This window comes from Melanotaenia boesemani, chromosome 21, assembly GCF_017639745.1.
Source record: "Melanotaenia boesemani isolate fMelBoe1 chromosome 21, fMelBoe1.pri, whole genome shotgun sequence".
Classification (NCBI taxonomy): domain Eukaryota; kingdom Metazoa; phylum Chordata; class Actinopteri; order Atheriniformes; family Melanotaeniidae; genus Melanotaenia; species Melanotaenia boesemani.
The window spans coordinates 15,707,729-15,733,196 of record NC_055702.1 but is presented as its reverse complement, the minus strand read 5'-3'; the positions used below and the strand labels follow the sequence as shown (position 1 = coordinate 15,733,196).

At 39.3% G+C, this 25,468-nt stretch overlaps 1 protein-coding gene across 1 annotated transcript; it reads right to left on the bottom strand.

Annotated features, from left to right (window-relative positions):
- Positions 1-6,976: 6,976 nt before the first annotated feature.
- Positions 6,977-21,938, bottom strand: LOC121632829 (integrin alpha-M-like). The gene is made up of 30 exons (XM_041974586.1): positions 21,887-21,938; positions 20,821-20,923; positions 20,552-20,649; positions 20,233-20,303; positions 19,998-20,112; positions 19,029-19,156; positions 18,410-18,552; positions 16,444-16,594; positions 16,157-16,307; positions 15,755-15,828; positions 15,521-15,638; positions 15,221-15,357; positions 14,993-15,139; positions 14,681-14,890; positions 14,460-14,593; positions 14,113-14,255; positions 13,861-14,015; positions 13,604-13,729; positions 13,359-13,432; positions 9,284-9,425; positions 9,105-9,203; positions 8,950-9,029; positions 8,786-8,872; positions 8,345-8,414; positions 8,137-8,235; positions 7,932-8,012; positions 7,721-7,831; positions 7,484-7,597; positions 7,293-7,403; positions 6,977-7,075 (listed from the first exon to the last, which is right to left on the bottom strand). The coding sequence occupies exons 1-30, from the start codon at positions 21,921-21,923 to the stop codon at positions 6,986-6,988; spliced, it is 3,399 nt and encodes a 1,132-aa protein (XP_041830520.1). The 5' UTR covers positions 21,924-21,938; the 3' UTR covers positions 6,977-6,985.
- Positions 21,939-25,468: the final 3,530 nt, after the last annotated feature.

The window sequence follows — 25,468 nt, the reverse complement described above, 5'->3', positions numbered from 1 at the left end:
TTTATTTCATCCAGACTGATTCAAGACATATTTTTAATCGGTGCATGCACCTGGGTTATTTAAGACAGACACCGTTGACAGATGAAAAAGTTTAAAAAATGTTATCACAGAAGTGCTCTCATTAAAAAGAAAATAGTTCTGTGAACTAGTTATCCAGAAGGTGTCTTTCGAAATGTACTATATAAACTTGATAAATGAACTTTGTTTGAATTCTTCTCTCCAATAAATATCTTGTTGTAATTTTCTTCTAAGACCAAATAAATCCAATTTTACTGAAATAAATACCAGTGCAGCTCAACCCTAGTCCACATTTTAGTCACTGAAGGAACACTTTGTTCATACATTACATTTTAATTGTAGGTAGCAGTTCACATTCTCCTCACAAGTAAAAGCAATATTCCTCTGGAAACCTGCTGAAGTCTTTCCACCATTAAGGACCTGCTGTTGCCAGAGTGAAACCTTCCTAAGATCACCCTCCATTGAGCCACGCCTGCATTCACATTGTTACTGAGGCAGTTCCTTGGATCACATTCTCCATCTCTGAAAACCAGACTTGAATCAGACTCTATCTAGAGTACCAGTCTGCCTTTTCACCCATTCTGCCATGTTCAGTGGAACTTAATCTGATTTACTGCTTCTAATTCCTGTTTAAACTACACTGAACTTTCACTTCAGTATTGTCTGCTCCTTGGGTCCCACTATGTGACAAGTGGTAAATAAGGGAGATTTCATTATTGAAAAAGCAGGTTGTTAACTTCACTGAATAAAATGTGCAGGCACAGACATTTCTTTAGACAATTCATGAAATGAGAAGATGGGTTGGTTTTGTTTTGTGACCAGCTACAGTCAACTAATACGTATGGAAACTGCAAGTGGAAAGCAAGTGGTTTTTGTGAAGCACAGAATTAGATTTTTTTTCTCCTGCAGGTGCATCTCCATCAGGCTCTGTCTCTGCTGGTCCTCCTTTTTCATTATTAATATCCTTGTATTTGCTCTTAAAAAATCCACCCAACGAGTAAAAAAGAAAAATGTTGTTTAAAAACACTATATAATAAAAGGAAATATTGAAACCAAATGAATACAAAATGCATATTAGAACAGAATTATATTCATTGATCATATTGCAATTTCTTTTTCTTTTTGATATATATATATATATATATATACACACACCATGGTCTGGGTGAATACTCAATTCTGATTGGCTGAAGGGTATCCATTAAAAAGTGATAATGGACACCTACAAAAGAAGTTCCGGCCAAATAGCCTTATTGCTGTAAATTATTGCGCTGATTTAAACGGCAGTTGGTAATCGTGGCAAGAGAAACTAAGATGCCAGGCTGCAGACACGCCAGATCAGAGCATGGTTTAAATGTAATATTCCTACAATCCCCGCACTATGTCTACTAGGTGACTTGGGTGACATTAATATGGCAATTAACTCTGCACACATGATACGCACAGCATTATGCATTGCAAAGAAAACTATCCTTGTGAACTGGAAAAACAAAAATAATCTGTGTATTCAGCAGTTTAGGAATCTCTTAGTTGTGAGGCAGTAGTGAGACAATGTCTGCCTCCTCAAAGAACTATTTAGCTGAATCTCATTCCCTCTGGTCCCCTGTGCTTAGTTCCATCACTTAGTGTAGGTGGAGGACTGTGACCTCGTTGCTATGGGGGTTTGGGAAATGGCCTGGAGTGACTAGTGGTTTCTTTGTGGTTGCCAGTGGTGCGGGACCGGGCTGCTCTGCGATGGGGGTGGCTCTGGGTCTGGCCTCGTCGGGGGCTGTGGGGGCCAGCGGTTGGAGTTGCCTCGTGGCGGGGGGTGAGGCCAGTGGTGGCGCCTGGGTTGGTGGGCGTTGGTCCTGGGCCGGGCGGCCAGGCTATTCCGGGGCGGGCTGGGTGGGGGTTCTGGGCTCTGGTGCCCGGGGGTGGTCCTCCTCCCTCCGGGGTGGTGGGGTCCCGGGGGGGGGGGTGGGCGTAGGGGTTTGAAGGAGGGCTGAGTGGGATTCGGGGGATTATAGGGGGAGGTGCTGGGGTGTGAGACAGGGATGCTTGTATGTTGTGTGTGTGTGTCTGTACTTTGGATGATGTTTGTGTGGATGTGGGGGTTTGTTTGTGTGCGTGTGTATGCATGTGTTAGGATGAGTGGGGGTGTGTCTGGGGAGTGAGAGTTGGAGGGTTGGATGCTGTGTGAGTGTTTATATTGTGTGGGTGGGGCTGAGAGGGCATATATGAGTTAGGATGAGCGGGAGTCTGCAAGGAAATAGGTGTGTGCATATGTTTGTGTGTGTGTTTGGGGCGGGGTTAAGTGCACTTGTGGGGGGGGGGCCTGAGCGGGCCTGGGGGTGGTGGGCCGTGGGTCTGCCGCTGTCCCCATCCTCTTATTCCCCGTTAGGAGTGTGGGTACTTTCTAGGGTTGGTGACGGCTCACTGGCTGTGGTCCCTGAATGGCCCGGTCGTTGGGGGAACATTGGGGTGTGTGCTGGCCTACGCCGGGTGGCTGTTTGGGGGGCCTGGTCCTCCTAGGCATGTTGCGGGCCCTCTGCCTTTGGGGGGTGGGGCGGCTGCCTCTGGGCTCCTGAGGCCCTGGGCCCTTCGTCTGGGCTGCCCTGGGTTGTCGGTCCCTGGGGGGGCCGGCGGCTGCTGATCTTGGCCCACTGGAACCTGTGCCCCAGGATCGTGGGGGGCTCTTGCTGGGGCTCTCCTCTGCCGCCCTTCGGGTGGGGCTGGAGTCGTCTTCGTGGTGGGGTGTCTTGGGTTGGTACTCCGGGTCTGCTGTTGAGGGCCTGGGCCTCTGGCCCTGGTCTGCCTCTGGCCTCCGTGGAGGCGTGGTCGCATTTGCATGATCTCACTCACCACTCTTCATCACTGATCACTCCTCGTTTCTCATGCTCTGCATGCTGACACAGTCACTGAGTTGTCCAGTGTGTTTTAATACTAAGTGATAATTATTTTTATTTATTTTTTTTTCCTGTGAGTCAGTATCTGGTTGCTGTTATGTCTTTTTGATTTGGTTATTATTTTAAAACTCTTAATGACTAGTTTTTTCTGTGTGTGTGTTTCTGCTTTTGTAAAAGTTGTAGGAAATTTTCTAGTGTGTTCATGTACACGTGTAACAGTTTGTTATCTGGTGATGGTGTGGATTGAAGGATCGTTGCCTTCTGTCTGTGATCTTTTTGTCTCCTTTCTTCTTTCCCTTTTGCTCTTTTTGCTATTTTCCATCTTTTTCTGTCCCCTCCGGTCAGGTCCAGCAAGATTACATAGATTCCATGATTCAAAGTAAATAAATAAATAAATTAATCACATTATCAAGAGGAACCTTACCCATAGGCCTCCCCTTGGCAGAGCAAATTTGTTCAGCACGATACAGCAACCAGATTATCATTTTGCTTGCTATGATGCTGGACAGGACAAGTTAAAAAAAAAAAAAGAAAGAAGCCTGCAGGCTTATTGAACGATGTAGGAAACTATCTGTGGACTTTGACTGTTTGAAACAAAATGTCGCATCATCCTCTAGAAACAAACAAGCTGTAAGAGCTGCACCCACCCTCTGAAATGTTTGTGTCACGTATGCGGCCGACTGAGCTGCAGGTTCTGTGTTAGAGATGGTTACCTTGGCAACACGTCACAACGAAATAGTCCACTCAGCTGCTTCTTGTACAAAACTTAGGATTTACCAGTAAAAAACAACATTAACACATGAATAATTTATTTAATATTTTTTTCTTTCTTAAGGGATTATGGTATAAGGGGGATAATGCCCTCCGAGGTGGCCATTATTATAAATTAATGGACTTCGCAGAGGCAACCGTCCTCTGCGTCGTCCATTAATTTATGATAATTGCAACATGTCAGGCATTATCCCTTACACACACACACATATATATATGTACAAATTCATATTAAAAACACTTAGGTCAATATAACATATTATAATTTATTATAGAACAAAGCAGCTCACATTCTTTTCACATTCATGGTTCGAGCAAGACTCCTCTGGATCTTTCAGTGTAAAAGATGTTGTAAATGAAAACGAAAAAACAAACTGAAGATTAATTTGGTCATTCCAACATTTTCATATAATTACAATTTTAATTTTAAAAGGTAAATGTGATCCAGTTAAATCTAGATTACAAAAGAAAACAGATTCTTTTCTGGGCTGGCACCAAATATGCACTTAACAACACATTAACAGTGCTCTGTAAAGCTTCATTTCACTATCCATTATTTCTAGCATTACCTAGGAATCAAATTGGCTTTTGTTTTGTGGTCATATTACTATGTTACAAATTGATGTGGGAAACAGCTGGTGTCTGTAAAATACAGAAATAATTTTTTATTATCCTGTGAGAGCATTTCTTTCAGCTTCATTTGTTGCTCCATCTTCATTGAGCATTTGATTGTATTTGCTCTTAAAAAATCCAGCCTATGAAAAGAAAAAACATAAGTTATATAAAGAAATATTATTATTATATTTATGTGGTACCCAAAAAAGATATAACAAGATGAAGTGATGAACCAAATGAAAGAATTATTACACATTACATTTTCAAATGAAGAGAAGACACTAAGCGATAATCCCTGCAAATAACTTAATTAAAAAAGATTTAAAAAAAATAAAAAATCAAGTGTCTCACCTTATACAGACCAGCAGTGAGTAAAGCTAGAAAAGCCAACCCTCCCAGAGAACCTCCTACAATCTCTTTGGTGAAATCTGGTACAGGATACACTTCTACCTCTGTCTCAATCTGGGAGGTGAGGAAACAGAGTTCTGGTTAATTCAAGCTGTTTAAAAAATATTAATATAAAACAAGTAATTTATAATCACTTTGTAAACAGGTGGGTTGTTATTAGTCGCTGTTGAGTAGAAGATGTACTGGTCTCTGTCGTACTCCAGACTGGCCGTGCTGGTTAAGCTGAATTTGGCAGATGGAAGTCCAATCTGAGACAAAAAAAATAAAAAAATGTGGAAGAGTAATTTAATCAGATTTTTAGTCTTGTTAAATTTCATGAGAGCTGGCTGTTGGTTCTGTAATCAGGACCAGTTGCACTTACCACATCCAGTTCATATTTACCTGCTCTATCCATGCTGAACTAAGGTTGGCAGAGATTGTATACGTCTTACTCTCCTTTCTTCCCATGAACCGGCTGCACCTAAACACTCTGCACTTGGCTACAGAGCAGTCCTGTGGTGGACACATGCATAGAAAGCTGCAGTGAAGTGGACAGTAATGTGCATTTATTAACATATACATTTAAACAGGCACATTATAAAATCATACTTACCACTAATTTCTTTTCCTTTATCTGAGCAACAATATCAGAGACAACAGGTTCTTCATCTTTGTCTCGTTGACAGTCTGCAATCTGAGAATAAAGTTGATTTATGTCACTTTACTGGAACTGCTCCTCATTTCACCACATACTGCCATGTCTAAGATACATTTAAGGTTTTTTTTAAGGTTAGTAATAAAATGTTTCTATATATTTACCTGCAGACTGTTTTTCCAGGTCTTGTTGAGACATCAGATCTTTTACCCATGATATGTTCTTAATGTGATAGTAGGCTGACTTTGTGATTCACTTAATGTGTTTCTCAAAGTAAAGTTCTGAGTCCATCAATACACCCAGATTTCTGGCCTGGTTGTTGGTTTTTAGGTGTATAGACTGAAGCTCTGTGGTGACCTTTAGCTCCAAAGACAATCACCTCAGTTTTGTTTTTGAGAGTAGTTCAGACACATCCAGTCATTAATCACCTCACTGCATTTACCAAGAGCCTGTATGGGGCCTCTGTCTCCTAGTGACATTGTAATATATATCAGTGTGTCATCTGCATAGCTATGGTAACCAATTCTGTTGTTCTTTATGACGTGTGCCAGAATATACTACAAAGTTATTAGTTATTAGTCTTTTAACAGTTCTTACAATAAATCTGATGATAGTCTTTGTCGAATTTACGTTCAGTGGAGGCAGCAGCTTTACCTGTCCTGATCTGCCATACCGACAAGACCCAGAACTACATTTTTCTATGAACTGATAAGAGACCTTCAGCTAGGGGAGGTTGAAACAGTGGCCTTTCTGTGCGGAGTTTGCATGTTTTCCCAATGTATGCGTGGATCTCTCCAGGTACTCCGGCTTCCTCCCACCGTCCATGCATGTTAGATTAATAGGTTACTCTGAATTTGGCTTAGCAGTGAGTGTGAGCGTGAATGGTTGTTTGTCTCTCTATGTCGGCCCTGTGATGAACTGGCAACCTGTCCAGGGTGGATCCTGCCTCTCGCCTGCAAATTATTGGGTCAGGCTCCAGCTTCCCTGTTTACAGGAAAATTATGTTGTAAACTAATTATGCAGTAAAGTATTTTTCCAAATGTGCTCATTAAAGACTCTTCCTAAATGAAGGACAACCATTTCATTTGTTTTTATTTTTCTCTCCATTAAACCTTTTTGCTTGTTTAATTTTTATTCTTCAACAAAAATTAAATATTTTTTAAAATAAATACCAGTGCAACTTAAACTAAATGTACATTTGATTCATATTAAAAATACTAAATATGCTAAATATAAAATATTACAATTTATTACAGAAGAAAGCAACTCACATTCTTTTCACATTCAAGGTTCAAGCAAGACTCCTCTGGACAATAATTCACATTTAGGAAGCAGCTTTCAATGTAAAAGATTTTCTAAATAATAACATAAAACAAGCTGAAAATGAAATTGGTCATACCAAGATTTTGATGTAATTGCAATTTTAAGTTTAAAGAAATAAATGTGATCCAGATTTTTCTGAGCTGGAACCTGATGGGCACTTAACAACACATTAACAGTGATCTGTAAAGCTTGATTGCACTATTCATATTCCTAGTTTTGCCTAGGAACCAAATTGGCTTTTGTTTTGTGGTCATATTACTATGTTACAAATGGATGTGGGAAACAGCTGGTGTCTGTAAAATACAGAATATTTATTTTATTATTATTATTATTATTCTCCTGTGAGAGCATTTCCTTCAGCCCCATTTGTTGCTCCATCTTCATTGAGCATTTGATTGTGTTTGCTCTTAAAAAATCCAGCCTATTAAAAGAAAAAAAAACATAAGTTATATAAATAAATTTTATTATATTTATGTGGTACCAAAAAAGATATAAGGAGATAAACCAGATCAATAATTATTACATATTGCATTTTCAAATGAAGAGAACACACAAAGTGGTAATCCCTGGCCATAATTTAATTGCAAAATAATAATAAAAAAAAAAACTAAATAAAACAAAAACTTCAAGTGTCTCACCTTATACAGACCAGCAGCGAGTAAAGCTAGAAAAGCCAACCCTCCCAGAGAACCTCCTACAATCTCTTTGGTGAAATCTGGTACAGGAAACACTTCTACCTCTGTCTCAATCTGGGAGGTGAGGAGACAGAGTTCTGGTTAATTCAAGCTGTTTAAAAAATATTAATATAAAACAAGTAATTTATAATCACTTTGTGAACAGGTGGGTTGTTATTAGTTGCTGTTGAGTAGAAGATGTACTGGTCTCTGTCGTACTCCAGACTGGCTGTACTGGTTAAGAGGAATTCGGCAGATGGAAGTCCAATCTGAGACAAAACAAGTGGAAGAATAATTTATTTAGATTTTTATTCTTGCTGAATTTCATGAGCGCTGCCTACTGGTTCTGTAATCAGGACCAGTTGCACTTACCACATCCAGTTCATATTTACCTGCTCTATCCATGCTGAACTAAGGTTGGCAGAGATTGTATATGTCTTACTCTCCTTTCTTCCCATGAACCGGCTGCACCTAAACACTCTGCACTTGGCTACAGAGCAGTCCTGTGGTGGACACATGCATAGAAAGCTGCAGTGAAGTGGACAGTAATGTGCATTTATTAACATATACATTTAAACAGGCACATTATAAAAACATACTTACCACTAATTTCTTTAACTTTATCTGAGCAACAATATCAGTGACAACAGGTTCTTCATCTTTGTCTCGTTGACAGTCTGCAATCTGACAATAAAGTTGATTTATGTCACTTTACTGGAACTGCTCCTCATTTCACCACATACTGCCATGTCTAAGAAACATTTAAGGCTTTTTTAAGGTTAGTAATTAAAGGTTTCTCTATATTTACCTGCAGACTGCTCAAATCCACCCAAATATCTTTGTTACCGAGCTTTACAGGAACCCTGATCACCACAGTGAAATTAAATGCTCTGATGCTATTTGTAACCTGAGAAGGTGAGAGAGAAAAGTTTCAGAGTGTAATAAAGCATCAGGTCTGAAACATAGCAGTAAACTAGAAGATAGTACTGATACTACTGGAAGAAGTAATCTTTCACCTTGATTGATTGTTGGACTGGTTTCTGCAAATTATTTGTTCCAAATGTGAAACTGCAGTAGTTGAGGGAGCTAAAGAGACATTGTAAACATTAGATACTGGAGCAAAATCTGTACTGGGAATCTGTACTGGGAGACTGGGAATCTGTACCACCTCTACTGTGTGCAATGCTTGATTATATTGTTTTATTTAACTTATCTTATTGTTATTTATTGCATTCTATTTGTGCTTTTCTTGCACCTTGTTGCCTCTATTTTGCTTTGTACCTGTATATATTGTGTCTTGTACTTGTCCTGCTTTACTGTTGGTGTTGTATTGCTGCTGGTACCCAAATTTCCCTGAGGACTCTCCAAAGGGAAGTATTTATATTCTATTCTGTTCTATTCTATTCTAAAAAAAAATAGCATCACTTTTAAATTTGATTTAACAATTAAACACAGACCTTTCAACTGAAACAAAGATGCTGTATTTCACATCGATCTCTTTCCTCTTGTAGAGTTTACTTGAAGGGGAGTGCTCCTGACTCCCACTGAAAGATAAAGATGGAAATGTTTATAGAAAATATTCATATTCCAAATTGCTGCACCGTCAGCTGAAGAACTGTACCTGGTGGCGTTTGCAGTGACAAAGATCTTCCTGTCAAGTTGACTATTGGCTCCAATCCCATAGGAGACAATGAAGACAGCCTGGAAATGAAAGAAACCAGAGATCAGATGCCTCCTCTTCTGACTCAACAGTCTGCAGCAGTGCAACAAACCAACCTTGGAGTTGCTTTTGAAAACTGGTTTGTCAATAGTGCAGTCTGTCTTTCCTCGAGTTACTCCATCTTCACTGTCCAAAGAGCTGCACTGAATTCTTCCCTGTATTAAAAGACAAAACACTGATGTGACTTGGAGAGCAGCTGATCAGAGAGAAAACACACTTGATCCTGATGTCTGACCTGCAGAGCTAAAAACTTCCTGTAGGAGAGCCCAGCTGGGTATGTGAGAATAATAAGACTGTTGTATGAGTTTTCCTCCCTGTTCTCCACAGAGACCATCACATCCAAAAGCTCATCAGTGCCAACTGCAATCACTGAGGACCTGAGAGATTATGAAGATGAACAAGAATGAACAGATGAAATTATAACTGATGTCAAACAGCATTGTTTCCACATAAGCAGCAACAGTAATGCTAACAGGGGCGGCAGTGGCTCAGAGCAGGTTGTCCAATGACCGGAAGGTTGGCGGTTCAATTTCCATTCCCGCAGTCATCTGTCATTGTGTCCTTGCCACATTCATTTACCAGTGATGGTAAATGAATGTGGATGAATGTTCGGTGATGGTCGGAGAGGCCATAGGCGCGGATTGGCAGCCACGTTTCCATCAGCCTATCCCAGGGCAGCTGTGGCTACACACATAGCTTACCATCACCAAGTATGAGTGAGGAGGGGATGAATAATGGATACACAATGTAAAGCACGTCGGGTGCCTTGAAATAAATCTAATCCATTATTATTAGTATTAACAGGCTCCTAATTACTAGGTATAATGTTTCCCCTCATCATCATGTTAAAAATCATACATCTAAAGCCAATCTGAATGTCCTGGATTTGCAAACATCCTTGAATGTCGGTGTTGGGGTACCTGTAAGGAGGAATCCATTCACGGATTTGTGCAGCAAGTTTGTCTCTTTTTCTTATTTCCCAGCAACATGGGCCATGTTGAAGGGAGACAGTGGTGACCATAAACTTTGTTTAATGAATGAAAGAGAAATAGCATAAAAGTCTCTAATCAGAAAGAAAAGAATGAAAGAGAAAATCAAAACTAATGCATAAACAAAGAAGCTTTGTTTCTTCATGAATGCTGGCAGCAATAGAAATGCTAATATGCTGGTAATCCCTGGGTTTATCGTTTACCATCATCACCATCTTAAAAAAAAACACTCATCTGGCTCTGGGTGATGTATGTATGGCTGCCAAACTAACAGCCAAAAGATAAAATCTCCTGTTGTGTTTGTCAAATGTTGAAAAAACGGCATCAAGTCAAGTCAACACGGTACAGTAGGAGAAATTTGTAGGGACTTAACATATCTATCATCTGACCCCACTTACAACAAGATGTGATTTTACACAGAAGCTACTTGATTTTGATCATATTTCACTACATTAAGTTTGTAATATAGCATTTTGACTGTTTCCACTCACCTTCTTGTAATAATAATCATCCAAATAAATCATAATAATATGAACATATAAATAATACTAAATCCTGCTTTTAAGTTGAACAGAGAGCTTTTCAGGGTTTTAATCGTTTCATGTCTGATAGTAAAAGCCAGTGCTCTAATTAACACCCAGCCTATAACTTAATTATATAACTCTTTTCAGAGAGAAAAATAGAAAGAATTACCTTTGGCCAAACTCAATATTTAGGATTACTTTCTTCATTCTTACATTTTCATCTACATCAATAAGCAGTATTTTTTTCAATTTTGAATGAGACACAATATAATTTTCCTTTTGTTTGTTTGTTTTGTTTTTATATAGGTGATAATGTCAAGGTCTGAGGTTTTTTGGTTTAGTTTTTCTAGTCTGTTTAGGTTGTGGTTTTTATTGTTTGAGTCCTCTGTCTTGCTTCCTATTAGTCTGTCCCTTTCTGTATTCTATTTACTTCCTGTTCCTGGCATCCAGTCATGTTGTCACGCCTGTTGCTTGTTTGTTGTTTAGTTCCTCACTATTTAAGCTTCCCGTTCATCAAAATTGGAGAAAAGCTTAATGATGGTCTTTCAGTACACACAGAGGAAATGTTTGCATTGCTGTTAACGGTTCAGTGGGTGAAAGAGACAAAACCTTTATGATCATTATGATTGTTATGGCCCCTGTTCATTGCAGGCAGCTGTAGCTCATCCTGCAGGTAATTGCCTGGCAGTGACTTCTGTTCGGAGTGGCTGGATGAGACGCACCTCAATCTCCTTCTCGCTGATTGGCTCCACGGCCAACCTATCACCTTACAGCTTCCTGAAGTCCAGGAAATAAAGGGTTGCTGCAGGGATCGTTCTGGAAGGAGAAGCTGGACTGCACAGACAGCTTCCCCTCACTTTGGCAGAGTTCTGATGGCATTGTTGTTCTGTGTGTGCTGTGTAGAAATGGTAGCCTTTTGTGAAATGGACTATTTCGTGTTTACAGCAGGGTTAACCCCAGCTGTTTGTGTTTTCCCTCGGGGATATTATAGTCCTGTTGAATAGGGCTTACCTTTTGTGTCACGCTCAGTTTCGGTTTGAGCAACGCTTTTTGTTGGTGTATGTGTGTTCTGCCATTTCGCTAACCATTTAGTTATTCATTCGTTTGGTGTTAAACATTTGTTTGTCATGTTGGGCTAGATTAGGATTTCTGTTTGTGATTGTGTTTAGTTTATTGGGACTGCACCTTTTGTACTTGAGTTCTCGCCCAGTTAGACGCTCCTTTTTGTTTGTATAAGTTTGGTATGGTTTACTGGGCGGGCTATATGTATGGTTTTAGGTTTAATATGTGTTTATTTCTTTTTGCAGTTCCTCTAACCCCAACATTTGACTAGGTTTTGATTTCTTGTTTTACCCATTATTTATTCTTTTAACAATAAAATGCTGTGTTCTTACCCGAACAACTCTCCACGACTATCTTTTATGTTGCGCCCCACTCATGCCCCTGAATCGGGTCGCAACAATGATAAGGAAGCATCAAACAGGGAGATGTGATAGTTCTGGGGCAAACGTGGCCATAGGGCATCTTCTGTTGCATTAAGCTAAGTTTAATTTATTCTTTCCATTTAAAAAAACTCAAGTAGAGGTTTAATGTATTTTTTGCATACACAAATCTTTGTTTTGAAAAATGGTAAATGGTCTGTATTTGTGTAGCGCTTTACTGTACCTGGAATGATACCCAAAGCGCTTTACATTACACATCACATTCACACACTGATGGCGGAAGCTGTCATGCAAGATGCTAACCACGACCCATCAGGAGCAATTTGGGGTTCGGTGTCTTGCTCAGGGACACCTCAACATGGGGTTGACAGGCCGGGGATCGAACCGGCAACCCTCAGGCTACAAGACAATCCCCCCTGAGCCATGCCACCCAAAAATGCATGTAGAATCCTTTTTAAGAACAGTCAACATACAGGCATTATTATCAAGACAGCCTCAGTTGTCAGATTATGAAGCTAAAATGATGTAAAATGATTATATCAATAGATATATGGCACCATAAAGGCCAGCCAGAAAACCAAATGGTATTTGTACAAATGACACAGATCAACAGTGACCAAGCCTTTTCTCATTTCTCTCAAGTCTTGTCTTCCAGGAAAAAAAACATTTTGACATTGACACAAACAAATAATAGACCATATTTACATATTTATACTTTTCCCAACAGCTTTGTTTGTTTTATTTTTCTTTTTTTCTTTTGCTATTTACAGTTATTTATGCTATTTACTGTACCTATTATCATCACAAAACCAAATCCAACTCAGCTCATTTCTGATGCTGCAATACGTAAAAAGTTTTTTTGCTTTTTTTTCCAGTCATTGAGAACCGTCTTTTTTTTTTACTAGACATATAACATACCTGTCACTTGTTGATCTTTGGCTGCTCCTGATTGGATATTACCATCAAGTTAATATATCTAATTTGTCTAAAGTTTAAAAGGAAATTGCATCATTACAATTTCAAATGAGAACTGTTTTAGCAAGATGGTAGCAAGCATGGATTACTCATTGTGGATTAACCAAATAGAATTTTTGAATAAAGATGGCATTTTACTGGATTGGATTGTTAACTGCCTGGACAGCATATACTGTAAATTCTTGGTAAACTTACAGAGATCACTTAAAAGGTAAGCTATCAATCACAATTTACCCCACAGAGCTACACACTACCATTACTGAGAATTAGGGGCTCTGGTGATCTAGAAGAGTTTAAAGGGTTAAGCAAGAAAACTCTGTACTTGTAGAGAAATATATTACCAAGCACACATGTAATGTTTTACTTTAACTCATCCTCACCCGGTGAAGTTGAAGTCCACTTTCAGATTATCAACACATTTCTCATCAGCACCACAGTTGCTCTCAAAGCTCAGCTGTGAAAAACAAGATGTTACACACATTAAAACAAAAGCTAATAAAAGACTTTCACGTTTTATGATTCATCAGGAATTTTTAAATCTTTAACTGCTTTCATGTCAGACGTACTGGTGAGAAAGCTGTTTCTATAATATAAAATTAATGACATGTGTTTAAAGGTTACTCACTGGATGAAAGGTTGTTGTTTGAGCCTGCTGGGCGAGACTTGGTTTAAGATTTGTGTCAGAAGGTAAACCATCGAAGGTGAATCTGAGCTCGTTCATAAGTGGATTGTGAATATCTTCTGGACAAGCCTGCAACAAAAATAGGGAAACAATAATAATGAATAAAATAATAAGTAAAAGTTTGGGTTCAGTTTAAAAGATGAATATTTCCATTTTAAATCTTTTTTTAATTAGTTTGTTTTCATCTTATTAGGCACTACCTCAATAAAAAAATTCACACTGCTGCACTTTTGATTTTTAAAGTCCAGAACAAATGATCCAGTTTCCTCTCGTAGATTCTCTCTGATGTAAGCTCGGTTGTTTGGGGTCTTCCTGGTAGCATCCAGCGTAAAAGTGTAATTAATCTGTGCTTGAGCTGAAAGATACAAGAATTTCTCTCATACAGGAATGCACAAAAATACAAGACTTACACAAGCTTGTCAATGAATGAAGAAATTAGGCTACGGAAGAACCTGTGTTCACTTCAGAGTGTCTGCTCATAATAAAGCAGATTTCAGCTTTGTTCTCCAGGGGATTTGAACAGTCCACATTCTGAGTTGGGATTTCATTTGGGTTGAAGGACACAGTTGTTTCCACCATCACTATAGGCCTTGATCTAGAAAGGATATCATTATAAGACAATGTCAACCCAGCAGTGAGTATTACAAGACAAGTAAACATCTTTTGGCTTTGTGAGCATTTATCAGAAGTATAACTGACAACTAGTAATTTCACACAAAGCTTCACTGATATAAACATAATTTGAGAAAAGAAGTAAAACTGGCACAGATTATGCAAGGCCATACTACCTATGACTCACCTCAGTAAGACAACTGTGCCCTTTGAACCCACCGCTAAGTCAGGCAGACCATCACCACTCTGATCGAAACTCCACTGACTGATCGACATGCCAAAGAACTTTAGTCCTGACTGAACCTCAGAGGCAGCAATTCTCTGTGCGACAGTAGATTATTTAATTAATAAAAGTAGAAAATGGAAGAAATTATTATCAGCTTTTTATTAACTTTTACACTTGCTCACCTGTGAGTAGGCAGGATTGATTCTTTGGCCTCCTTCAGCATGGAATATGTAGATGCTGCCTTGACCATCGTTCTCCAAAGGTGCTCCAACTGCCAAATCACTAAATCCATCTTTGTTTAGATCAGGCAGAACAGCGAGAGAAGACCCAAACCTTCCTCTGTCAGCAGCCCCTTTTAGTACTAATGGAGACTCAAACTGGCACTCGACATTCTGGTGAACATGTCAGGAAGAGGGAGAGTTTCAGCTTATTTAAAAAGAAGAATATATAACAAGTAAATTGACTGAATGTCTCTAGATGAAGCTGCTAATTACCAAGTGGGTCAATGTGCAAACATAAACTCGTCCCTCTCGATCAGAGTCCTTGTACATCGGAGCAGATATGATGATTAGATCAGTGTAGCTGTCAAGATTCAAATCCATGGTACAAACCTCTGCCCCAAAATATTCACCAATCTGGATCTGTGAAAGAAATCATTTTATAAAATAAATATCATAATGTGTTTTAATTCTTTCAGCACCATCTTAGTGGTAAATTCTCACCTCATGTTGATTTGGCTCAAGTTTTTGTTTGTCTTTGTCTCTGGAAACCACCATCACAACTCCTCTGTGTTGATATCTTGGAGCACCAATGATGGTCAGTTGTCCATCTGCAGTTGTAGCCACAGCCATGGAGTAACCTACAATTTAATGATGTCGTTAAAGGCATTGGCGAATATCTGCCAGTGCAGACAAAGTTTTGAAGATTTTTTTAGCTCTCCTACTGCAGATTTAGTAAGAGAGCTGTAGAGTATTTACATGCACGTTCAAATGTTGTTTTGTTTAAGTGTAATTACTTCAGACCTAGATAACTGTCAGGCTCCATAGCCATGGGCTCATATGACCCTGTTAGTGTGTTTCCTCTGTATTGATTATAGCCTCCCCTCCACTGATTAGCACCAACAACAGCCATTTGGATTCCCTGCAGGTTTGACAGAAATGCTTTTGACAAAATAAAAGTCTAAATCTTTTATTAATTTACATTCTTTCTTTAACTTTGTAAGACTATGTTATTCAGGTAATATCCAGTGATTTTACCCCAGGCACGCAAGCTGCTCTGAATCCCTCTTGAGACATTTCCAGTGTCAGTGACTCTCCACCTGTTTGTGATCCTATAAAATAAAAACAAACAAACAAAAAAAGCTTATTTAATGATGCATGATGCTATACGTTGCATGTAAACTGATTTTAGGCTTTTACACAGTGAGTTTATGAGTTTATCAAAACTTACAGCACTATTACTTAAAAGTCCTTTCTACACTAAAACATTATATAGATTTAAAAAGTCATGGCTCAGAGTAATACGTGCTTGTTTTTCATCTTAAATTATGATACATAATATAAAAAAAATATTCATTATTCTCTTTTTGCAAGCAGACCAAATACAACAGCTGAAAATTTAACAACTGTATGATAAGCTAAGTAAGATAACACGTTTACCTTCAATAGAAAAGATTTTCTCTTGCAAATTCTGTCGAATCTTCTCAAGTGCATTAAAGGTCTCCACTTCAAAAACATGGTTTTCTTCAGGTTTAGATGCAATGATCCTCAGTTCATTTAATGCTGTAGGATTTGTAGATGCCTCCCCAACCTATGGATTTAAAAGAAATATTTAAGATGTTCTTCAGGGATTAAATTTAAAGCCAGCAGAATATTTTAAAGTAATGTTAATAAAAGGCAATAAATGTTATGATCCAAATGCATGTTTTTGTTTTTTTACAACTTACCCCAATAGCAAATCGAACAATACTTTTAGATTCAGCTTTTTGTATAGCCTCTTGTAAGTCTTCATGGTCATAAGATGCTCCATCTGTTATGACCACCAAAATTTTCTTCACCTTTGACCTGGAACCTCCAGATGTTGAGAAGACATTGTTCCTGAAAAATAATTTTAACATTCAATAAATGTTCTTGCACAGTGGCACATTTACACCATTAAGATTTTGACTTAATTTAAGTGGTTTTTATCCATACAAATGTATTATTTTTTTTTTATACTGCTTATTCTAATTGGGGTTAAAGGGATGCTGGAGCCCAACCAGTTAGTATGTAAGAGGCAGGGTTCACCCTGGACAGGTCACCAGTCCATTACAGGGTCAACATAGAGAGACAAAACATTCACACTCACACTCACTTCTAGAGAGAATTTAGACTAAGCAGGTAACCTAACATGCACGTTTTTGGACGTTGGGGGGAAGCAGTAGTAGTTGGAGAAAACTCACACATTAACGGGGGTAACATGGAAACTCCACACAGAAAGACCACTGTTTAAACCCCTCCCCAGCCAAGGCTCGAACTGGTGGCCTTATACTGTAGTTGTGAGGTCATCACAGTCCATCCATACAAATGCTCAGTATTATTTTGTCTTAAAGGTTTCTACATAACTTTGACATATTAACTGATGAAAAACTTAGACAAATCTGACCAAATACAATCCATATTATTAAATAGTTTGTCTTTTGACATTTCTAAATATACAGGCTAGTGATGTGCAATACCACTGATTTTCTTTTTGCTCTGATACCAAGTATAATTCATGCCAATATCAGGGATACCGATCCGATACCAACAATTAATACAAACTTAATACTGGAACATCACTTTCAAAGCAGGGTAAACTGAGGGGAATTAACCAGTAAAATGAATAAATAAATATATAAATGCCACAATTATTTCATATGTTTGTCAACACTAAAATATTCAGTTAATGGTGTTGTCTAGCTATTCTATCTATTAAATTATTTCAGCCATATTTTATTTTTAATCTAGGCTGTTAAATTGATGTAAGCTCATACATCTATTTATTGTAGCATTTACTTATTTCATAATCACTTTTAATAATATACATAACTAAACATGGTACAATAATTTCAAGAACGAGGGGAACTATTGTTGTTGTAACATCAACACAAAAACCTCAACCTAGCAGACAAATGTAAATCGCTTTATCAAAACTGAGCATTAGTGCTATACAGCCCCACATTTTCTCCCTCCATACCTGAGCAGTGGTTGGTACCTGCCTGCAGCATCAAAGGACTCCAAAACTGGCGTCTGTCTCACCCTTGCAGTCCCTAACCCTGTCCCCTCCTCTTCCTTATTATAATTTAATTATATACTGTATTATGATTGACTCGTTTAAGGTGTAAGTAAGTGTTGCTACAACACCGCTTTGTCTTCCCACACACATTATACAGCACAGTTGCTGTTTAGTTTCACACCAGACTGAATGAGTACTGAGTGAGTGATCGGCATGACGCTGCACCTTATTTCACACATGACTTTGGCCGGCAGAAAAAGTAGTTCCTACCAATGGGGGATTAATTTAGAGAAGATCTTAATATTATAGTTTCTTTATCCGCACACCACTAACACCAACTCAAACTTAACTGATGAAATGCCACACTAGTTATTCTAATAACTCCTGACACATGTCATCGTACTGCTCAGTAGCTCACCCCAGGAGAACAGGGAAGGGCGTGGACAGACAAGACATGTAAACTGCTGTTTTTGCACATCTGATAACTTTTGGTTCTGCATCCTGTTATATTATTATTTTGTACAGTCATCTGACACACTTGCCAATTTGTCTACTCTTGCACATTTGAACAAACCATTATTAACTTCCTCTCTACACATTTTTACAGCATTAAATTATGTTATACATTTGCAAACCAGAATGACAAAAGCACTTACACAACAGCTGTAATTGCTTCAGCCGTGTAAGTTGATCCTTGAAGCTGCATTATATTTTCAATTTGAGCTCGCCATTTCTTAGCATCGAATTCATTAAAGTTGTAATGGATGGTGGGGTATGTGGAGAACTGGGCAATGGCAAACTGCAAAAGTAAACATATGAAAAAGAAAAAATATGTATATTTAAAAATGACAATATCCAGTAAAATCAGAAAATAAATTCACAAAAAGCATTGGACATATGTAAAAGACTCTTAACTTTTCACATTTTCACATATGCTTATTTAACTTTTATTGTTGTTGAATAAATGGTGACTGTTACATTTATTTATGTTACATTTATAAATTCTCTCAAGAAAATAATATTGTTTTGTTCTGTAGTTTGGTCAGACATAAGTCCTTTATGGGCTCTCACTTTCATACCATGAAGGAAGATTTCAGTTTTTCTGTCTATCAAAATATCCAAAAGAAATATTATAGTTAGAATTATATCTGATAGAAAGGACCTTGTCTATTAAAAACAAAGGATCATATTAATGGACTGCAGGACCTTTTCTCTTTGTGTGTGTGTGTGTTATTTCAGTTATTCAGAATGGGAAAAACATGAACATGAGCTTACTTGTGTATCTTTTCCCAGCAGTGACTCGATCAGTTTTGTCACAAAAGTCTTCATAGTCACAAAGTCGTCTTTATATACACTGCTTGAGCCATCTAACAGAAATGCAATGTCAGCTTGGGATCTGCAATCTGTTATAAAGAAGAGACAGATCCATGTCTGAACAGAAGTAAGCACAGTTTCCTATTAAGTAAGCTTGTCCTTGTATTCGGCTGTATTCTTACCCACAAACAAGGTGCAATAGCTAATACCACCAAGCTGAATTGTCTTTTTAAAATAATTTAAACTCTTTCAGTGGAGCTGCAAGGTAATGCTCCCGATTGGGGAAAAAAGCTTTGGTTGACCATATTTCTTTCAGAATTTTAACTGCTTGCTTCCACATCTGACCATGAGCCATTTCTTGATACCAGAGCCACCTATCATCCTAAACATGCATATGTTTTGGTTGTGTTTACCCACAACGCTCCGCTTTGAACCCATAGTAACCTTTGCTTTATAGTTTGCTTCCTGTATTTGGTTTACTTGAAACAGACCAAGATCTGTGTTTGTAGGTTGACCAAGTTCCCTTCTTTAATCTGAGTTCAGTTCAGAGTTTATTTTGTGCTTTCACACCTCCACAAACCTAGTGGACTTTTGAAGCATATGAAGCAGGATTTTAATCAAAAGGGCAGGTATGAATGCACCCTTAAGGTTGGTAAGTAAGGTCTGCATAAGTTTGATGTCTCTCTCTCTCTCTCTAGAGAGAGATGGATGGAGGGATGGATGGATGGATGGATACATACATACATACATACATACATAGAGATTCAGCTCCTAAATTAAAAAAGGATTTGGTCGTATCTGTGATGTGAACAACTGAAAACCATTTTCTGAGAATGGTGGGTTAATGTAGTATTTTTGCCAGAACAGTCAGAAGATATTGGAGTGACAATTACTTCCCGCTTCCCATACATACAATGCCATTGTATTTACCTTCAATGGAGGATGGGACAGATGATCCAAACTTATTAGATTTGTCGATCTGAATACAAACACCACTGTACATGGTGATACTTTTGCAGTCTTTAGGAATGGTTGGACCACATGCCTGGAAAAAGATTACAAAGCCACATTTTATTGACAGCTCAACTATTTTCAGTATCTTTTAACAACACTGTTTCAAATTGCAAGAAAAAATATTTCAGAGGATTTTTATCACCAGACTCACTAGAGTGTTCTCTGTGTCAGGATCACTTGCCATCGTCAAACCAAGAGACATGTTGACTGCAAACTCTGGAACTGTGGAGAAAGAAAGAAAGAAAGTAAGAAAGTAAGAAAGAAAGAAAGAAAGAAAGAAAGAAAGAAAGAAAGTAAGAAAGTAAGAAAGAAAGAAAGAAAGAAAGGTAAAATGTAAACAACAGTAAGTATATACTTCAGCCCCACCTGAGTCAGATTTGTATAAATATGTCCCCCTTGGTGGAAAAATGCCATTCAAAATGTTATTAAAAGGTTATTCTGTCTACTTTTCTAAATGAATGGTTTCCTACCTGGAACCTGCAGACTTTGGCATCTTTCAGTGGTGCACCTGAATATCTGACCCCTTAGATTTGCTGAAAACTGTTCCAAAGGTGCACTGATGAGAAAACTAGGGTAATAAAAAAAAGACAAACATTTGAGGACTGAGACATTTTTTCTGTTAGAAAGCTAGATTATCTTCTTACACTGAAGTGTGTATATTAGAGAGTTGCAAGTTAGGAGAAAAAATTGCAAACAGACATGGCAGCTGTAACAGACTATATTGTATCCTCTGACTCACTCTGATCGTCTTTGCACCACCTGGTAGCCAAAACCTGCAGCAGGATTCTTCAGGGACTTCCAAGCCAGAGGGTCAATGTTGAAACAAACTGCAGCTTTTAACACTGAAGAATGAAGAAAAATATCCACACAATTTATCTAATTTAAAGTCACGATGTAACTGTTTTGAATTACATTGTTAAAATTGTATATTTGTAATTTTACAAATGTAAAAAGAATTCTACCACTAATGAAAATTCTGCTAGGAAACAATATAGCCACAACTTCCTAAATTCAGGGCACAGCAGTTCAAAGCGATTATAATAAAAACATCCTGTAGGTTCAGTTTTGAAGTAGTTTCTCTGACATTCCTGATGAATCCAAATTTTTAAAATTCTGGTATATTTCCTGATGTTCTTCAAAGTAAAAATAAAACTAATTAAATAATTAAAAGGCACAAAAAATGGAACTGAAACAATACTGAGATTTGCAAACACATGGGGATTTTATGTTCACAAACAAAATATAATTATAGTCATTATTATATGAGAATTTTATCTCATCATTAGAGACCTTTAGCATTAACCTTTTGCCTGCTGACATCAGCTAAACATCAAAAAATATTGATTTTGTTGCTATATTGAAGCAGTTATCATTTGAAGTGTAATGATTATTGTCATATTTCATAATGGTTTCTGGAGAACGAAACCCTCAACTTCTGCTTTTTGTTTTCTTAGCGGCCCACCCTAAGTTTCGATATGTGGTCTTTAGAGGTTTATAAAGAGTGACAAAAAGATTCACCTCTTCCTTATTACCTTACATTTTTCTGTATTAAAGTTAATTGTTGTCTCCTTATTTTATAATGAAGTGCACTAGTTCACCAGTGGCAGATTATAGATCTAGGGTCACTGCAGGATCAGCAGGGGATAGATAGGACGTGTCTAAAGAATAACAAGCAGTAATCTCTATAAAATTGAACATTAAAAGCTGCTATTCTTACTGTTTCTAATTTTCATTCATTATGGATGTGGTTTTGTTTCTGGCAAATTGCAAATATGTAACCAACAGTTGCCAAAATATTTACTTACCTGAAAATAAAAGTGTAGCTGTGATGATCTTATCCATTGTGTAACTCTCATGGAAAATAGCCAAAACGGTGATGTATCCTCTGATATCAAAGAAACTTACCTGTAAAATGTGAGCGGGAACTCCTTTCAGCTAGTTTCAAGAAGAAAATGCTGAAAGCAGATTGCAGAACTCGCGTTGCTTAAGTAGTGTTGGGTCTAACTAAGGAGGGGCAGAGTTCCAATGCAAGCACGTTTTTTTTTTGTTTTTTTTTTTAACAGAAGTGTTCAAGATTTACACCATCCTCTAAACTTTTTCAAAAAGTTTAGTATAAAAAAATTAAAGCTGAGAAGCAAAGAACTTTCCAAAGAATAATTTTAATAAATGTTGATGAATCCTCTTTTGTTAAGCTGATGCTCCAAGGGTGATTCATGCTTAACCAACTGACAGGAACGATTTCAACCTCTCAGTATGAGCAACAATTCCACTTTTTGGATAGTTTTTCTGTTGTTGTTGATTTACCATACGAATGTAATGGGACCGGAGAGGGCGGTGCACAGCCTGAGGAGGCAACCAACTGCAGCACCGAGGGACCTCACGCTACAGCACAACCCCATCCACCTTACAGATAGATTCTTAACGTACCACGAGGCAGAGAGGTGTTATCATATGAAAATTATTTTCATTCAAACAAAACAATAATACTTAAACAGATCATAAAACACACGTCCAGAAATGGGTGCCCTGAGGTGGAGGAGGGAAACCACGTCAGGGCGTGGGTTTACCATGCGGCAGGTCCAACCACTAAAAAGGGAAAGACGTCGTCACCCGTGTTAACACATACACAAACACACACAGCAAAGAGGGGGAGCTGTGAACCACCACCAAGGATTGGACTGCAGCCCTGGGCCCACCGCACCTGACAAAAAAAAGGGAAAATCAATTAAACCCTAACTTCAGGGCAACACATTTAGGACCAAATAACATGCCAAATTAGGAAACATGCAGCAAACAAATAATACACAATAATGCAACCAAAATAAACAAATTAATACAAAATAATGCATCCAAGTAAGTTCCAGACATTATGCAGAACATGCACAGGCGCAACAGCATAGAAAGCGCCTTCACCATTTGGAGCTCTCACAACCTGATAGACCACTGAACTCCAGAGATCTCAGATTTTCTGGTGTCCTCTTCCACTGTGGTCTCTCAAGTACACCCGCTGGCCCTCTAAAAGGGGTGCATCTCGCACTCATTGGTAATGCTGCTCCTTTCGTTTTTCCGCAGCCACCAACAACCACCCACAGGCTCCCTCAAAAGCAACTCTAAGTCTGGCTTGGTGTTCAGCCACCCAGTTTTGTACCTCACCTGGGACTGGGTCTGGTACCCGACCCAGAAGGAAGTCAGCTGGGAGCCTAGGCTCCTGTTCAAACATAAGGTAAAAGGGGGACTCACCGGTGCCCTGGTGAAGGGTCATGTTGTAACAAAAAAGTACTTGGGGCAAGCAGGAAGTCCGGTCCCGTTTCTGTGATGATGGAAGAGTGCGAAGGACATTGTAAAGCGTTCGACTGAACCACTGGCACTGACCATTATCGGCAGGGTTGTAAGGAGTAGTACAGGACTTCACAACCTCATACAGGAGGCAGAGCTGGTTAATCAGTGAACTTTCAAAGCTCCTCCCTTGGTCTGAGTGAAGGTGGCTTGTAATGCGAAACCTATAAATTCAACCATCTAAATTCATGTATCAATACCTGGGCCACAGTGGAAGCCCGTTGATCTTGTGTAGGGACCGCCACTGTGAACTTACTGAACACGTCGGTCATGACCAGGACATTCTCATATCCAGTACTGGAAGGCTCCATCAGTGTCGAATCCATGGCCAGGATCTCATTGGGTCGCGAGGCCAGCAAATGGCCCATAAAACTATGGGATCCATGCTCAGAGTCCTGAGCCACCTGACAATGTTCACATCCTAAGACCCACTGTTTTATGTCTGAAGACATTCCTGGCCAATAACAACACTGGCGAACCAGATCATTTGTACGCTCGACGCCTTGGTGACCATGTTCCTGGTGGAGCAGATGTAACCTCTCCTGCTTGAGAGCTGCAGGCAAGACTAACTGGAGAACCTCTTCCCTCCTGTGTGGGCGAAAAACTCGACGGAAGAGAACCGCCTTTTCCTCCACCAGGTGGTTATGGCATTTATTCGGTTCCAGAAGCAGCGTACTTGAAAACCACCGTTCTCACCCCATTGTTGGTCTCTAGAGAGACGACGGCCCCAAGACTGCTATGGCTGGTATCAATCTCCAAAATGAAGGGGAGCGAGAAGTCTGCATAGGTTAGCACGGGGGCTGAGACCAACTTTAACCTCAAGACCTCAAAGCTCTCCTCACACTGGGGTGTCCATGTGTGGCGAGCTGGTCTTGCAAGGGTCAGACAGCGCCACCCCGGGACTTTCACCCGGGGAAATACACCAAGGTGGTGAACTTACCACCAGGCACCCAGGTTCAATATGCACGAGGCAGAGACAGCAGTTCCAATAAACAAATGAATTTATTAAACAAAAGATAACAATTAAACTAACCAATAAGACCAAGAGAGTAAATAAGGGCTGAGACCTACTTGGTTGGGGAGGGCCCAGACAAAACAAAAAGAAGGGGGTCCCAGGAACACCACAAGTGAGGTTAAACAAACAAAACCAACTTAAATCCACACGACACACAGAGGGGGCACCACCAACACCACTAGAGACACCAATCCACCACCAAAGGCTCAGCACCTGATAAAAGAAAGAAAACAGAATTATAAAATACTCCTAATAAAGTCACTAAAAGCTTGGGAAAAGGATAACCAAAAGAACTGCCTCCACTATAAAACAGGCACACTAGCACACTAAATCGGCTGATGTCATGCTAAGTGGTCGGTGACTGCATCAGTGTCCATAGAGTAGTCAACAGTTCCATCAAAGAAGCAGCGGTCCCCAACAGAAATGATCTGGCGCTGCATGGCCACTCTACAGCCCAATTGGGTGATCCAGGATTGAACGGAGCATTCTCCGACCGGCCCTCTTCCTCTGCAGCGTGTTGTCACACCGCCGTGTATAACCTACAATCCAGGGCTGCATGTGAGGTAAAGAAATCTACAGCAGGTTATGCATTATGCAGCATCAACCTAAAGGATAAGGAGTGCACAGCCTGCAGCAATACCCACATGAGTCTCTGAAACAATAACCAGAGTGAGCAGCACTAGACGGACAAACAAACAGTTTGCAGCAATGGCTGCTAGCCTACCTGCACCATCCAGGAAGGGAAGTTCAGGATACCAGGAAATGACGTAACCCCAGCCACCGGCAAGCCTGAGGCAGCCTGTATGCCCTGCTTGCCTTTTATATGGTCGTCCCCTCCAGTAATTGGCTGACCAACACATATGGCAATCAATAACACGTGTGTCCTGCTACACATGCAGCACCCAGAGCCTGACCTGGCCTCTTCTTGGCCTTACTGCTCCCTAGCTAAGCAACCAACTGATGCAGAGGACTTGCCAGCTGGTCAAAGTCCTCAACAAAGCGCCGATAGATTAAACATGGGGCACTTACGGTTTCT

Excerpts from the sequence above, each read along its gene's own strand:
- LOC121632829 (XM_041974586.1), bottom strand. The coding sequence starts at position 21,923 with ATGGATAAGATCATCACAGCTACACTTTTATTTTCAG. Across the intron at positions 20,924-21,886 it reads AGCTACACTTTTATTTTCAG|TGTTAAAAGCTGCAGTTTGT; the intron begins GTAAGTAAATAT and ends TTCATTCTTCAG. Across the intron at positions 9,426-13,358 it reads GTGGACTTCAACTTCACCGG|GTCCTCAGTGATTGCAGTTG; the intron begins GTGAGGATGAGT and ends ATAATCTCTCAG.